At 40.9% G+C, this 17,209-nt stretch overlaps 1 protein-coding gene across 2 annotated transcripts; it reads right to left on the bottom strand.

Annotated features, from left to right (window-relative positions):
* Positions 1–2,396: 2,396 nt before the first annotated feature.
* LOC311115038 (short transient receptor potential channel 7-like) lies at positions 2,397–16,996 on the bottom strand. 2 transcript variants are annotated; one of them, XR_014611188.1, is made up of 4 exons: positions 16,832–16,996; positions 5,934–5,990; positions 3,809–3,884; positions 2,397–3,602 (listed from the first exon to the last, which is right to left on the bottom strand). XR_014611188.1 is itself a non-coding variant. In XM_084190253.1 (4 exons), exons 1-4 carry the CDS (start codon positions 16,986–16,988, stop codon positions 3,463–3,465), a joined length of 426 nt encoding a protein of 141 aa, XP_084046379.1. In that variant the 5' UTR covers positions 16,989–16,996; the 3' UTR covers positions 2,397–3,462. The 2 variants fall into 2 exon arrangements, 1 of the variants encoding a protein (XP_084046379.1); XM_084190253.1 differs by having other exon boundaries at positions 16,836–16,996.
* Between the last annotated feature and the right edge of the window lie 213 nt (positions 16,997–17,209).

Genomic DNA, 17,209 nt, shown 5'->3' with positions numbered 1-17,209 from the left:
GTGTGTTAATGTGTGTTACTGTGTGTTACTGTGTGTTAATGTGTGTTACTGTGTGTTACTGTGTGTTAATGTGTGTTACTGTGTGTTACTGTGTGTTTAATGTGTGTTACTGTGTGTTACTGTGTGTTACTGTGTGTTAATGTGTGTTACTGTGTGTTACTGTGTGTTAATGTGTGTTACTGTGTGTTTAATGTGTGTTACTGTGTGTTACTGTGTGTTACTGTGTGTTAATGTGTGTGTTGTCAGTCTCTCTCAGTGTTACTGTGTGTTAATGTGTGTTAATGTGTGTTACTGTGTGTTAATGTGTGTTACTGTGTGTTACTGTGTGTTACTGTGTGTTAATGTGTGTTACTGTGTGTTACTGTGTGTTAATGTGTGTTACTGTGTGTTACTGTGTGTTGCTGTGTGTTAATGTGTGTTACTGTGTGTTTAATGTGTGTTACTGTGTGTTACTGTGTGTTACTGTGTGTTAATGTGTGTTACTGTGTGTTACTGTGTGTTACTGTGTTTTAATGTGCGTTACTGTGTGTTAATGTGTGTTACTGTGTGTTAATGTGTGTTACTGTATGTTTAATGTGTGTTACTGTGTGTTAATGTGTGTTACTGTGTGTTACTGTGTGTTAATGTGTGTTACTGTGTGTTACTGTGTGTTACTGTGTGTTAATGTGTGTTACTGTGTGTTTAATGTGTGTTACTGTGTGTTACTGTGTGTTACTGTGTGTTACTGTGTGCTACTGTGTGTTACTGTGTGTTAATGTGTGTTACTGTGTGTTACTGTGTGTTACTGTGTGTTAATGTGTGTTACTGTGTGTTACTGTGTGTTAATGTGTGTTACTGTGTGTTACTGTGTGTTGCTGTGTGTTAATGTGTGTTACTGTGTGTTTAATGTGTGTTACTGTGTGTTACTGTGTGTTAATGTGTGTTACTGTGTTTTAATGTGCGTTACTGTGTGTTAATGTGTGTTACTGTGTGTTAATGTGTGCTACTGTGTGCTACTGTGTGTTACTGTGTGTTACTGTGTGCTACTGTGTGTTACTGTGTGCTACTGTGTGTTACTGTGTGCTAATGTGTGTTACTGTGTGTTAATGTGTGTTACTGTGTGTTAATGTGTGTTACTGTGTTTTAATGTGCGTTACTGTGTGTTAATGTGTGTTACTGTGTGTTAATGTGTGCTACTGTGTGCTACTGTGTGTTACTGTGTGTTACTGTGTGCTACTGTGTGTTACTGTGTGCTACTGTGTGTTACTGTGTGCTACTGTGTGTTACTGTGTGTTACTGTGTGTTACTGTGTGTTACTGTGTGTTACTGTGTGTTAATGTGTGTTACTGTGTGTTACTGTGTGTTAATGTGTGTTACTGTGTGTTACTGTGTGTTACTGTGTGCTACTGTGTGTTAATGTGTGCTACTGTGTGCTACTGTGTGCTACTGTGTGTTACTGTGTGTTACTGTGTGTTACTGTGTGCTACTGTGTGCTACTGTGTGTTACTGTGTGTTAATGTGTGTTACTGTGTGTTACTGTGTGTTACTGTGTGTTAATGTGTGTTACTGTGTGTTTAATGTGTGTTACTGTGTGTTACTGTGTGTTAATGTGTGTTACTGTGTGTTAATGTGTGTTAATGTGTGTTACTGTGTGTTTAATGTGTGTTACTGTGTGTTACTGTGTGTTACTGTGTGTTAATGTGTGTTACTGTGTGTTACTGTGTGTTAATGTGTGTTACTGTGTGTTTAATGTGTGTTACTGTGTGTTACTGTGTGTTAATGTGTGTTACTGTGTGTTACTGTGTGCTACTGTGTGTTAATGTGTGCTACTGTGTGCTACTGTGTGCTACTGTGTGCTACTGTGTGTTACTGTGAGCTACTGTGTGTTACTGTGTGTTACTGTGTGTTACTGTGTGCTACTGTGTGCTACTGTGTGTTACTGTGTGTTAATGTGTGTTACTGTGTGTTACTGTGTGTTACTGTGTGTTACTGTGTGTTAATGTGTGTTACTGTGTGTTTAATGTGTGTTACTGTGTGTTACTGTGTGTTACTGTGTGTTAATGTGTGTTACTGTGTGTTACTGTGTGTTAATGTGTGTTACTGTGTGTTTAATGTGTGTTACTGTGTGTTACTGTGTGTTAATGTGTGTTACTGTGTGTTACTGTGTGTTATTGTGTGCTACTGTGTGTTAATGTGTGCTACTGTGTGCTACTGTGTGCTACTGTGTGCTACTGTGTGTTACTGTGTGCTACTGTGTGTTACTGTGTGTTACTGTGTGTTACTGTGTGCTACTGTGTGCTACTGTGTGTTAATGTGTGTTACTGTGTGTTACTGTGTGTTAATGTGTGTTACTGTGTGTTAATGTGTGTTACTGTGTGCTACTGTGTGCTACTGTGTGTAACTGTGTGTTACTGTGTGTTACTGTGTGTTAATGTGTGTTACTGTGTGCTACTGTGTGCTACTGTGTGTAACTGTGTGTTACTGTGTGTTACTGTGTGCTACTGTGTGCTACTGTGTGCTACTGTGTGTTACTGTGTGTTACTGTGTGTTTAATGTGTGTTACTGTGTGCTACTGTGTGTTACTGTGTGTTACTGTGTGTTAATGTGTGTTACTGTGTGCTACTGTGTGTAACTGTGTGTTACTGTGTGTTAATGTGTGTTACTGTGTGTTAATGTGTGTTACTGTGTGTTACTGTGTGTTACTGTGTGTTAATGTGTGTTACTGTGTGCTACTGTGTGTTACTGTGTGTTAATGTGTGTTAATGTGTGTTACTGTGTGTTAATGTGTGTTACTGTGTGTTACTGTGTGTTACTGTGTGTTAATGTGTGTTACTGTGTGTTAATGTGTGTTAATGTGTGTTACTGTGTGTTTAATGTGTGTTACTGTGTGTTACTGTGTGTTACTGTGTGTTACTGTGTGTTAATGTGTGTGTTGTCAGTCTCTCTCAGTGTTACTGTGTGTTAATGTGTGTTACTGTGTGTTAATGTGTGTTACTGTGTGCTACTGTGTGTAACTGTGTGTTACTGTGTGTTACTGTGTGTTACTGTGTGCTACTGTGTGCTACTGTGTGCTACTGTGTGTTACTGTGTGTTACTGTGTGTTTAATGTGTGTTACTGTGTGCTACTGTGTGTAACTGTGTGTTACTGTGTGTTACTGTGTGTTACTGTGTGTTACTGTGTGTTACTGTGTGCTACTGTGTGCTACTGTGTGTTACTGTGTGTTACTGTGTGTTTAATGTGTGTTACTGTGTGTTACTGTGTGTTAATGTGTGTTACTGTGTGTTACTGTGTGTTACTGTGTGTTACTGTGTGTTAATGAGTGTTACTGTGTGTTACTGTGTGTTACTGTGTGTTACTGTGTGTTACTGTGTGCTACTGTGTGCTACTGTGTGCTACTGTGTGTTACTGTGTGTTACTGTGTGCTACTGTGTGCTACTGTGTGTTACTGTGTGCTACTGTGTGCTACTGTGTGTTACTGTGTGCTACTGTGTGCTACTGTGTGTGTTGTCAGTCTCTCTCAGTCTCCCCAGGAGCTCCTGCAGCTCCTCCATGTTGTGATTCTTGTCCTCCAGCAGCTCATAACGCAGACTGGAGATATCCTGCTTAATCTCCTTCAGCTCACCTACACACACACACACACATACATACACACACACACACACACACATACACACACAAACACACACACACACACAAAGACAGCCAGAACATACACACACAGAAGACAGCCAGAACATACACACACAGAAGACATACAGTTCACGTTGAGTAAAGTTTCAAAACTACTCAGCATTTTGCTTCTGACTGAAACGTGTGTGTGTCAGTTACCTTCGTTGATCTCGTCATTTTCTTTGTCCGTCTGGGCTTTGATGATGTAACGTTTTATAAGACGCTTCATAATCTTCTGTAACACACACATACACACACATACACACACATTTAACAGATAAGATAAACTTACAAAATATACATGAATTATTGTAACCTGGTATCTGATGTGTGGCAGTGGAGGCTCCTCAGAGAAGGAAGAGGAGGACCATCCTCTTCAGTGAATTTCATAAAAATTAAAATAGTAAAAAAATAAATATGTTGTTGATAAAACTATATTAAATACTGCATATTCGCATCACCAAATAATTGATTAAAACACATTGTTTTGCAATGAAGGTCTTCAGTAGCCTCAGTGGCACGCTATAGGGTAGCACAATGATGTAGCCGGAGGACCGCTAGCTTCCGTCCTCCTCTGGGTACATTGACATCAATACAAAACCTAGGAGGCTCTTGGTTCTCATCCCCGTCCATAGATTTATACAGTAATTATAACAACTTCCGGAGGACGTCCTCCAGCCTATCAGAGCTCTTGCAGCATGAACTGACATGTTGTCCACCCAATCAAAGGATCAGAGAATGAATCTAGTATTGAAAGCATAAGCTACAGGTAGCTAGCACTACAGTGCATAAAATGTGGTGAGTAGTTGACTCAAAGAGAGAAAAATACAATAGCTGAACAGTTTTGAACAAATACATTTCTTAAAAAATGAAGGAGAAGCAAGAGAAAGGGAGAGAGAGAGAGAGCTATCTGTAGCTTAGCTAGCTATATATATATTATAGTTAGCTATGTTTCATAGTATGTTTTTCACTTTTACTTACTTAGCTAGCTTAGCTAGCTAGTTTAACTTACTCAAACACCCGGCTCAAACAGAGAGGGATGCTATGTTAGCTAGCTGGCTATGGCTATCCAACACTGGAACTCTTCCAAGTCAAGGTAAGCTTTTGGTTGTATTAATTTATTGCCACCGGGCATGCCGGTGTAACTGCTAAAATGCTTGAATGACTGTACACTGTACTGCGTGATTGCAGCGGGTTTATATATAATAATATATAATATAATATAATATATAATATGCCATTTAGCAGACGCTTTTATCCAAAGCGACTTACAGTTATGCGTGCATCCATTTTATTAATTTTTTTGTGTATGGTTTTACTAATGCGTTAGTTCTGTTAGCTATGTTGACTATGACGTTAGATAATATGGTGACAATGATGTAGGCTGTGTGTAGCGGTTAGCGGTTATGATATGAAGCTTTGGCTTGGAAAGTTTTTTTAACCTGGTCACATAGAGCTGATATGTTGTGTTGTAATGAAGTCCACAAGCGAAGGGAAAAGGTGAGAGAGGAGGAGAGTGCATAGAGGCGAGAAGGAATTACAATGAGAAAAGTGATCATTTACATTTTAGTCATTTAGCAGACGCTCTTATCCAGAGCGACTTACAGTTAGTGAGTGCATACATTATATTTTTCATACTGGCCCCCCGTGGGAATCGAACCCACAACCCTGGTGTTGCAAACGCCATGCTCTACCAACTGAGCTACATCCCTGCCGGCCATTCCCTCCCCTACCCTGGACGACGCTGGGCCAATTGTGCGCCGCCCCATGGGTCTCCCGGTCATGGCCGTCTACGAAATGAACTGTGTTTGCGTGTGATCAGAGGTGTATTCATTCTGCCGATTCTGTTGAAAAACATTTCTTAAGAAGCAAACTGAATGAAAAGGGATGAACATAGCTGAATTGGTCCAATAGAAACTCTCGTTTGCATCTGTTGGACTAATAATTACACCCTAGATCAGCTAGATGCAGGCCAGAGTGTGTAAGGTGGTACTGAATGTGTCACTGTCTGTCACCTTGATTATTAAACATTCTCTCAACCAGTGCACTGACGTTGTAAACTTTCATTCATAGGCTAGGTTGTATCAACCTCATGATGGGTTCAGGGAACATTAGAGTATCATGTAGTAGCCTAAACCTATCGATGTTACATTGAACTGGGTGAATGGAATATGAATGACAGTCATCCAACATGCTGTAATAGAAATAAGCCCATGCTCATAAAATAAAAAAATATCTGCCTCCTTCATCTTGAACGGCACCGACTGCCACTGGTGCGTGTTACCTGGTATCTGGTTGGTCCTGGAGAGCTGCTGTATGCTGAAGCTTTACTGTCTCCCAGCTGGAACACACAGAGATGCAGTATTAAATACTATTTAAATACTTATTACCATTAGTATATGAATACTATTTAAATACCTATATAAATACTTATTACTGTTATTGGTAACATTTGTAAAGTGTTTAAATGGTTTATACTTCCTGTATTAATCGTTGTTTAATATAAACCAGTGAAAAACAAGTTCCAACGCATTGGTCAAAACAGTGCGATCCGCAGTCAGTGCTTGTCTCCAGTTATTAACCATTTATAAATGCACTTACAAATGCTAATAATATGAACCCTTATGTATCATCATGCAACCTTATTTTCAATTGTTGCACAGTTGAACAATAGTTATCCTTTCACTTTTGTGTGTGATGCATTGTTGCTCTGTCCCAGGAACAGAAATGGTTGGATTTCAGACCTATTGTCAACTCCTGTGTTTTTCCCCACGTTTGAAACCCTGATGATTATTTATCCCTGTTAAAACCATGTATTATAAATATTACCCTTTACTACAGCCTTTTGCTGATGAACATGTTATTTTCCATTGCCTCAAACACTTGTTATTTTTATTTATTTAACTAGGCTAGTCAGTTAAGAACAAATTCTTATTGACAATGACGGCCTACCAAAAGGCAAAAGGCCTCCTGCAGGGAAAGGGGCTGAAAACAATTACTAAAAAATAATATATATAAATATAGGACCAAACACACATCACAACAAGAGAGACGCCACAACACTACATAGAGACACCACAACACTACATAAAGAGAGACACCACAACACTACATAAAGAGAGACACCACAACACTACATACAGAGAGAGGCCACAACACTACATAAAGAGAGACACCACAACATTACATAAAGAGAGACACCACAACACTACATAAAGAGAGACGCCACAACACTACATAGAGACACCACAACACTACATAAAGAGAGACGCCACAACACTACATAGAGACACCACAACACTACATAAAGAGAGACGCCACAACACTACATAAAGAGAGACACCACAACACTACATAAAGAGAGAGACCACAACACTACATAAAGAGAGACGCCACAACACTACATAAAGAGAGACGTCACAACACTACATAAAGAGAGACACCACAACACTACATAAAGAGAGACGCCACAACACTACATAAAGAGAGACACCACAACACTACATAAAGAGAGATGCCACAACACTACATAAAGAGAGACACCACAACACTACATAAAGAGAGACCACAACACTACATAAAGAGAGACCACAACACTACATAAAGAGAGACGCCACAACAATACATAGAGACACCACAACACTACATAAAGAGAGACGCCACAACACTACATAAAGAGAGACACCACAACACTACATAAAGAGAGACACCACAACACTACATAAAGAGAGACACCACAACACTACATAAAGAGAGACGCCACAACACTACATAAAGAGAGACACCACAACACTACATAAAGAGAGACACCACAACACTACATAAAGAGAGACGCCACAACACTACATAAAGAGAGACGCCACAACACTACATAAAGAGACCACAACACTACATAAAGAGAGACGCCACAACACTACATAAAGAGAGACACCACAACACTACATAAACAGAGACACCACAACACTACATAAAGAGAGACACCACAACAATACATAGAGAGACCTAAGACAACAACACAGCATGGCAGCAACACGACAACACAGTAAAGTAGCAACCATGTGCAAACGTGGAACATTTTTACATTTACATTTTCGTCATTTAGCAAATGCTCTTATCCAGAGCGACTTACAAATTGGTGCATTCACCTTATGATAGCCAGTGGGATAACCACTTTACAATAGAAGAAAGGAGATCATTTGAGGGTGAATCTAACCCTAACCCTAACCACTTTACAATAGAAGAAAGGAGATCATTTGAGGGTGAATCTTGGTTCCGTGTTTTATTTTACCATCCACTTAATTATTTTGACCTTTTATGCTCATGTCAACTAAAGTAACCTGCTTTGATTTAGCCAATAAGAAGCCTTGATAAGCCATCGTCGCTTCAAGAATTAGCCTAGCATCGTCAGATCAAGAGCTGGAGAGGACAGCTGTTCCAAGAAGTCATGAGGACTTTTCTTTTGTGACTTGGACATCTCTTCTATTGCATGCAGGGCATTTTCCGCCATAGATTACAGATACACATGGTAGGGGGTTTGATATGGTACCATGAGTAACCTTTGGTTCCCATTCATTTGCTGAATCATTCATCACACCTTCATTGAACTCCAACACACGCCAACGTTAGCTTGCTAGCTTGCTAGGTCGAACAGTGGAAGGGACTGAGTCTATAAGGGTGCACTCTAATACCCAGGGGTTTTATTAACAGGGTGAACAGTGGAAGGGACTGAGTCTATAAGGGTGCACTCTAATACCCAGGGGTTTTATTAACAGGGTGAACAGTGGAAGGGACTGAGTCTATGAGCACTCTAATACCCAGGGGTTTTATTTATTAACAGGGTGAACAGTGGAAGGGACTGAGTCTATGAGCACTCTAATACCCAGGGGTTTTATTTATTAACAGGGTGAACAGTGGAAGGGACTGAGTCTATGAGCACTCTAATACCCAGGGGTTTTATTTATTAACAGGGTGAACAGTGGAAGGGACTGAGTCTATGAGCACTCTAATACCCAGGGGTTTTATTTATTAACAGGGTGAACAGTGGAAGGGACTGAGTCTATGAGCACTCTAATACCCAGGGGGTTTATTAACAGGGTGAACAGTGGAAGGGACTGAGTCTATGAGCACTCTAATACCCAGGGGGTTTATTAACAGGGTGAATGAGTCTATAAGGACTCTAATACCCAGGGGTTTTATAAACAGGGTGAACAGTGGAAGGGACTGAGTCTATCAGGGTGAACAGTGGAAGGGACTGAGTCTATGAGCACTCTAATACCCAGGGGTTTTATTAACAGGGTGAACAGTGGAAGGGACTGAGTCTATGAGCACTCTAATACCCAGGGGTTTTATTAACAGGGTGAACAGTGGAAGGGACTGAGTCTATAAGGACTCTAATACCCAGGGGTTTTATTAACAGGGTGAACAGTGGAAGGGACTGAGTCTATAAGGACTCTAATACCCAGGGGTTTTATTAACAGGGTGAACAGTGGAAGGGACTGAGTCTATGAGCACTCTAATACCCAGGGGTTTTATTTATTAACAGGGTGAACAGTGGAAGGGACTGAGTCTATGAGCACTCTAATACCCAGGGGGTTTATTAACAGGGTGAACAGTGGAAGGGACTGAGTCTATGAGCACTCTAATACCCAGGGGGTTTATTAACAGGGTGAATGAGTCTATAAGGACTCTAATACCCAGGGGGTTTATTAACAGGGTGAACAGTGGAAGGGACTGAGTCTATGAGCACTCTAATACCCAGGGGGGTTTATTAACAGGGTGAACAGTGGAAGGGACTGAGTCTATGAGCACTCTAATACCCAGGGGGTTTATTAACAGGGTGAATGAGTCTATAAGGACTCTAATACCAAGGGGTTTTATTAACAGGGTGAACAGTGGAAGGGACTGAGTCTATAAGGACTCTAATACCCAGGGGGTTTATTAACAGGGTGAATGAGTCTATAAGGACTCTAATACCCAGGGGTTTTATAAACAGGGTGAACAGTGGAAGGGACTGAGTCTATGAGCACTCTAATACCCAGGGGTTTTATTAACAGGGTGAACAGTGGAAGGGACTGAGTCTATGAGCACTCTAATACCCAGGGGTTTTATTAACAGGGTGAACAGTGGAAGGGACTGAGTCTATAAGGACTCTAATACCCAGGGGTTTTATTAACAGGGTGAACAGTGGAAGGGACTGAGTCTATAAGGACTCTAATACCCAGGGGTTTTATTTATTAACAGGGTGAACAGTGGAAGGGACTGAGTCTATGAGCACTCTAATACCCAGGGGTTTTATTTATTAACAGGGTGAACAGTGGAAGGGACTGAGTCTATGAGCACTCTAATACCCAGGGGTTTTATTTATTAACAGGGTGAACAGTGGAAGGGACTGAGTCTATGAGCACTCTAATACCCAGGGGGTTTATTAACAGGGTGAACAGTGGAAGGGACTGAGTCTATGAGCACTCTAATACCCAGGGGGTTTATTAACAGGGTGAATGAGTCTATAAGGACTCTAATACCCAGGGGGTTTATTAACAGGGTGAACAGTGGAAGGGACTGAGTGTATGAGCACTCTAATACCCAGGGGGGTTTATTAACAGGGTGAACAGTGGAAGGGACTGAGTCTATGAGCACTCTAATACCCAGGTGGTTTATTAACAGGGTGAATGAGTCTATAAGGACTCTAATACCAAGGGGTTTTATTAACAGGGTGAACAGTGGAAGGGACTGAGTCTATAAGGACTCTAATACCCAGGGGGTTTATTAACAGGGTGAATGAGTCTATAAGGACTCTAATACCCAGGGGGTTTATTAACAGGGTGAATGAGTCTATAAGAACTCTAATACCCAGGGGTTTTATTAACAGGGTGAATGAGTCTATAAGGACTCTAATACCCAGGGGTTTTATTAACAGGGTGAACAGTGGAAGGGACTGAGTCTATGAGCACTCTAATACCCAGGGGGGTTTATTAACAGGGTGAACAGTGGAAGGGACTGAGTCTATGAGCACTCTAATACCCAGGGGGTTTATTAACAGGGTGAATGAGTCTATAAGGACTCTAATACCCAGGGGGTTTATTAACAGGGTGAATGAGTCTATAAGGACTCTAATACCCAGGGGGTTTATTAACAGGGTGAATGAGTCTATAAGGACTCTAATACCCAGGGGGTTTATTAACAGGGTGAATGAGTCTATAAGGACTCTAATACCCAGGGGGTTTATTAACAGGGTGAATGAGTCTATAAGGACTCTAATACCCAGGGGGTTTATTAACAGGGTGAATGAGTCTATAAGGACTCTAATACCCAGGGGGTTTATTAACAGGGTGAATGAGTCTATAAGGACTCTAATACCCAGGGGTTTTATTAACAGGGTGAACAGTGGAAGGGGCTGAGTCTATGAGCACTCTAATACCCAGGGGGTTTATTAACAGGGTGAATGAGTCTATAAGGACTCTAATACCCAGGGGGTTTATAATCAGGGTGAATGAGTCTATAAGGACTCTAATACCCAGGGGGTTTATTAACAGGGTGAATTAGTCTATAAGGACTCTAATACCCAGGGGGTTTATTAACAGGGTGAATGAGTCTATAAGGACTCTAATACCCAGGGGTTTTATAAACAGGGTGAATGAGTCTATAAGGACTCTAATACCCAGGGGGTTTATTAACAGGGTGAATGAGTCTATAAGGACTCTAATACCCAGGGGTTTTATAAACAGGGTAAATGAGTCTATAAGGACTCTAATACCCAGGGGGTTTATTAACAGGGTGAATGATTGTATTTTTTATTTTTTTTTACACATACATCCATACACAGATCATTTTTTAAATTATATTTCCCTTCATTACTTTCCAACCCCACCACCCCTTCCCCAATTGGAGTAAACTAGTGAACAACAATGCTTAGGCCTCTACCCTCCAGCCCATACATACTATATACATTTTATGGACACAGTCAAATTCTACAATAATTATATTTTGTTTGTTTTAACTCCTGAACTTCCTCCGATCATTTTCATGATGTCCATCTGATATGCCATATTTTTCTAACTGTGCTCTTTCACAAAAGCTCTCAACCTATAACCTATATGCTTATTATGGACACAGTATGCTTTACATTAATTATCTTCTGTAGCTCAATTGGTAGAGCATGGCGCTTGTAACGCCAGGGTAGTGGGTTCGATCCCCGGGACCACCCATACGTACAAAATTTTGCAAACATGACTGTAAGTCGTTTTGGATAAAAGCGTCTGATAAATGGCATATTATTATTATTATCTTGTTGTTATTAGTAGTTGTTATTAGTCCCATCCTTCAACTCCATTCAACAACTCCCATCTATCTCTTAACACCATCCATATTGGATTTCTATTTGCCATATATATTTCAACTGTACTGTGGTGTTTTACAACCTCCTGAGTGGCGCAGTGGTCTAAGGCTGTGCCACTAGAGATCCTGGTTCGAATCCAGTCTCTGTCGTAGCCGGCCGCGACTGGGAGACCCATGGGGCGGCGCACAATTGGCCCAGCGTCGTCTAGGGTAGGGGATGGAATGGCCGGCAGGGATGTAGCTCAGTTGGTAGAGAATGGCGTTTGCAACGCCAGGGTTGTGGGTTCGAAAATAAAATAAAGAATGTATGCACTCACTAACTGTAAGTCGCTCTGGATAAGAGCATCTGCTAAATGATGTAAAAAAAAAAATTAACCATTCTATTCTCATTGTTTCTACAGATCGTAAATTGAAAATAAACATTTTTTGCTAAAAGTATTATTATATTATTGATCGATTGACTATGACTTTTCAGATCACCCAGTAGTGCTATCTGCAGGGTTAGCTCCAGGTAAATATTGTAATCCTTTAGCCATTCCTGGACCTGTGTCCAAAAACAAGCTACAAATGGACAGTACCAAAACAAATGATCTAATGATTCTGTCTCTTCGCAGCAAAATCTGCAGAGCTGGGAAGATTGTATCCCCCATATAAATAACATTCTATTGGTAGCAAGAATTTTATATAATAATTTAAAATTTAAAATTCTAAGTTTTGAATCCGGCGTCGTTTTGCGTATCAATTCATAAACACTACGCCATGGAATCGGTACGTCAAAAATCTCTTCCCAACTATTTTGCAATCTATATGGGACGGCTGTCAATCCTTTGGTCCTTAAATGAAACTGATATACTTTTTTATCTATCACAATTTTCTTTAACCAATTATATTATTTAATGCCAACAGACAAGTTCCTTACTTTTTCCCCCTTCCACTTTCCTTTACATTCATTCTTGTTGCATGGGAGAACATTCTGGAAACAGTAATCTAAGCTTGTATACAGTATACTGTAATAATATCCCTAGCCTCTCGTTTTTCCACCGTTATCCCGATGGTGAGAGGGATACATTTTATTAACCATAATTGCTAAGCTTTTATGCAGGGTCAATGTACTGAATGCAAACTTCTAGTTGTTAGTGCTGTGTTTTTCTCTCTCACTCTTGCTGCTTAATTGAGTGACGAGATTATAGCTTGGTGTGAGCAGAAAGTAACTCCACGCAATGCTGTTGTACTGAGTAATGTGTATGTTTAAGTGACAGATGAACAACTGAATGAAGCCCCGAGTCATGTCAAAGCTTTTGGGAAGGTTTTGGTGCTCAATCGATGCTCATCTGCATCTGGTAAAAAGTAGCATGTCTTGGTTGAGATATCACATGACCTATCTAAGGTAACACTAGATGTTGTAGGGATAGGGTTAGGGTTGGTCCCTGGCCTGTGCATGTCATTATTGCATCTCCTGCTGAGGTTGAAGATTTTCAGTCTAAACTGCTGTCATTTCTGAGGAATGAAGGGAAGACTGTCGCTGATGTTAAAGGCCTGATAAGCCCCTTCCTGCTGACTGTCGCTGATGTTAAAGGCCTGATAAGTCCCTTCCTGCTGGACTGGTCAGCGCCATTAGCTCATTGGTGGATTCGGTCCGATGTAGCAACATTTGAAATTGTGTTTTTTACATTGGATAAAAGTAGAGACTCGGAGCTAGAAAATGGTATATCAAACACTACAGTTGAGGAACAATGGGAAAGTAATTATGCTTTGAAGTTGATAAACTTTGGAGAAAATTGCCCTTGAAAGTTATTGGAACACCTACTGGAGAGCTCTTCTTTGTCTCCACCCATTCAGCATCATTCACACACTCTTAAGCCTTATCCTCACCAATCTCTTTAATGATTCACATGTGAGGCCATGTGCTAAACAGAGTGAGTACGGTAGTGTAGTAAACAACCAAGGATTTCAAGACTAAAACTGGTCAAAGTAGTAGCATAAAGTCGCAGTAATAATACACTTTATCTGGTCCTTGGCCTATATCCTAATCTGTCTTTGGTTACGTCACAGCCTTATTCTAAAATCAATTAAATTGTTTGTTTTTTCCCCATCATCAATCTACACGCAATACCCCATAATAACAAAGCAAAAAAAGGTTTTTAGAAATTTTTGCTAACGCATAAAATATATATATATATATATATATATATATATAACTGTACTATCACATTTACATAAATATTCTGACCCTTTACTCAGTACTTTGTTGAAGCACCTTTGGCAGCGATTACAGCCTCGAGTCTTCATGGGTTTGACGATAAAAGCTTGGCACACCTTTATTTGGGGAGTTTCTCCCATTCTTCTCTGCAGATCCTCTCAATCTGTCAAGTTGGATTGGGAGCGTCGCTGAACAGCTATTTTCAGGTCTCTTTTGATCGGGCTCTGGCTGGGCCACTCAAGGACATTCAGAGACTTGTCCCGAAGCCACTCCTGCGTTGTCTTGGCTGTGTGCTTAGGGCAGTTGTCCTGTTGGAAGGTGAACCTTCGCCCCAGTCTGAGGTCCTGAGTGCTCCGGAGCAGGTTTTCATCAAGGATATCTCTGTACTTTGCTCCGTTCATCTTTCCCTCGATCCTGACTAGTCTCCCAGTTCATGCCGCTGAAAAACATCCCCACAGCATTATGCTGCCACCTCCATGCTTCACCCTAGGGATGGTGCCAGGTTTCGTCCAGATGTGACACTTGGCATTCAGACCAAAGAGTTCAATCTTGGTTTCATCAGACCAGAGAATCTTGTTTCTCATGGTCTGAGAGTCCGTTAGGTGCCTTTTGGCAAACTCCAAACGGGCTGTCATGTGCCTTTTACTGAGGAGTGGCTTCCGTATGGCCACTCTGCCATAAAGGCCTGATTGGTGGAGTGCTGCAGAGATGGTTGTCCTTCTGGAAGGTTCTCCCATCTCCACAGAGGAACTCTGGAGCTCTGTCTGAGGGACCATCGGGTTCTTGGTCACCTCCCTGACCAAGGCCCTTCTCCTCCGATTGCTCAGTTTGGCCGGGCGGCCAGCTATAGGAAGAGTCTTGGTGGTTCCAAACTTCTTCCATTTAAGAATGATAGAGGCCACTGTGTTCTTGGGGACCTTCAATGCTGCAGAAATGTATTGGTAGCCTTCCCCAGATCTGTGCCTCGACACAATTCTGTCTCGGAGCTCTACGGACAATACCTTCAACCTTTTTGCTCTGACATGCACGGTCAACTGTGGGACCTTATATAGACAGGTGTGTGCTTTTCAAAATCATGTCCAATGAATTGAATTTACCACAGTTGGACTCCAATCAATTTGTAGAAACATCTTAAGGTTGATCAATGGAAACAGGATGCACTTGAGCTCAATTTCGAATCTCATAGCAAATGGTCTGAATACTTATGTAAATAAGGTATATATTTTTTTGAAATTATTATTAAACTTGCAAACATTTCTAAAAACCTGTTTTCACTTTGTCATTATGAGGTATTGTGTGTAGATTGATGAGGAAAAAAATTATTGAACACATTTTAGAATAAGGCTGTAACGTAACAAAGTGGAAAAAGTCAAGGGGTCTGAATACTTTCTGAATACACTGTATCAAATAAAATCTAAGTTTATTTGTCACATGCACAGGATACAGAAGGTGTAAACGGTACAGTGAAATGGTTACTTGCATAGTTAAGTATTTTGTTTAGACATGTTGCTAGGTAGCTAAACAATGAACCATAATCCTAACTCATACTACCATGCATCATGCGTAAAATCTGCAGGTAGCTAAAGCTAACCAACTAGGTTCAATGTTAGCTAGCTAGCTAATATTAGTCTATAACTAGCAAAGCAAACGGATTCCTGAGATACAAATAATATTACTACACAGATCATACACGTAACGTTAGCTAGCGAGCCAGCCAGAGGAAGGCCCTCAAAATTGTCAAAGACTCCAGCCACCCTAGTCATAGACTGTTCTCTCTGCTACCGCACGGCAAGCGGTACCGGAGTGCCAAGTCTAGGTCCAAAAGACTTCTCAACAGCTTCTACCCCCAAGCCATAAGACTCCTGAACAGCTAATCATGGCTACCCGGACTATTTGCACTGCCCCCCCACCCCATCCTTTTTACGCTGCTGCTACTCTGTTAAGTATTTATGCATAGTCACTTTAACTCTACCCACATGTACATATTACCTCAACTACCTCAACTAGCCGGTGCCCCCGCACATTGACTATGCAACGGTACCCCCCTGTATATATAGCCTCCCTACTGTCACTTTATTTTACTGTATATATAGCCTCCCTACTGTCACTTTATTTTACTTCTGCTCTTTTTTTCTCAACACCTTTTTTGTTGTTGTTTTATTCTTACTTTTTTGTTTAAAATAAATGCACTGTTGGTTAAGGGCTGTAAGTAAGCATTTCACTGTAATGTCTGCACCTGTTGTATTCGGCGCATGTGACCAATAAAATTTGATTTGATTTGAGATAACGCTAGCTAGCTAGCTAACAGTATGCTTTACTTGCAATGAAAATGGCTTTTCTGTCAAAATTAGAAACGTATAATATCTGAAAATGTAGCTAGACTCTTACACGTATAAATGGATGAACGCTTCTCCCTCTCTGTCATGGATGCCATGGTTGCCCTTAGTTTGAAGATGTAATCCGGAGACAGGTGTTTTATACAACAGCGTTCTCTTTTTGACTCCCTCCACATCTCTCTGCTTCCACCGGACATTCCACTGATTTCAAAACTTGGTTAACTTCCGTGACAACACTGTTGATCGCCATTTCTTCCCAATCACTGTCATCAGAAGACTCTACAATGTCTGGTTCAATTAAAATGTTTTTACCTACGTCAGGGATTTCCTCATCGTCTGATTCATTTTCAGAGTCAGAGAGAGTCCGGATGGCACGATCGTCCTCCAGAAAGTAGTCTATCACAACTTCTTCCCACTGATCTTCGATAGCGCCTGTTAAATTCAGGACCGCAATGTTGCAGTTCTTCATGATCTTTCAAAAAGCCATGGTAAGAAGGATAGAATTATCTACACATGCTGAGCAGCTCATGTTACAGCCAGAAGAACCTTGGCATGTCCAGCCCATCCATTATCTCAGCCAATCAGAACTCATCTCTTGGCATGTCCAGCCCACCCATTATCTCAGCCAATCAGAACTCATCTCTTGGCATGTCCAGCCCATCCATTATCTCAGCCAATCATGGCTAGCGG

Source organism: Coregonus lavaretus, assembly GCF_964263955.1.
Source record: "Coregonus lavaretus genome assembly, contig: HAP1_SCAFFOLD_906, whole genome shotgun sequence".
In the NCBI taxonomy this organism is placed as follows: Eukaryota; Metazoa; Chordata; class Actinopteri; order Salmoniformes; family Salmonidae; genus Coregonus; species Coregonus lavaretus.
The sequence above is the reverse complement of the archived record's forward strand: the minus strand, read 5'-3'. Positions and strand labels throughout refer to the sequence as shown.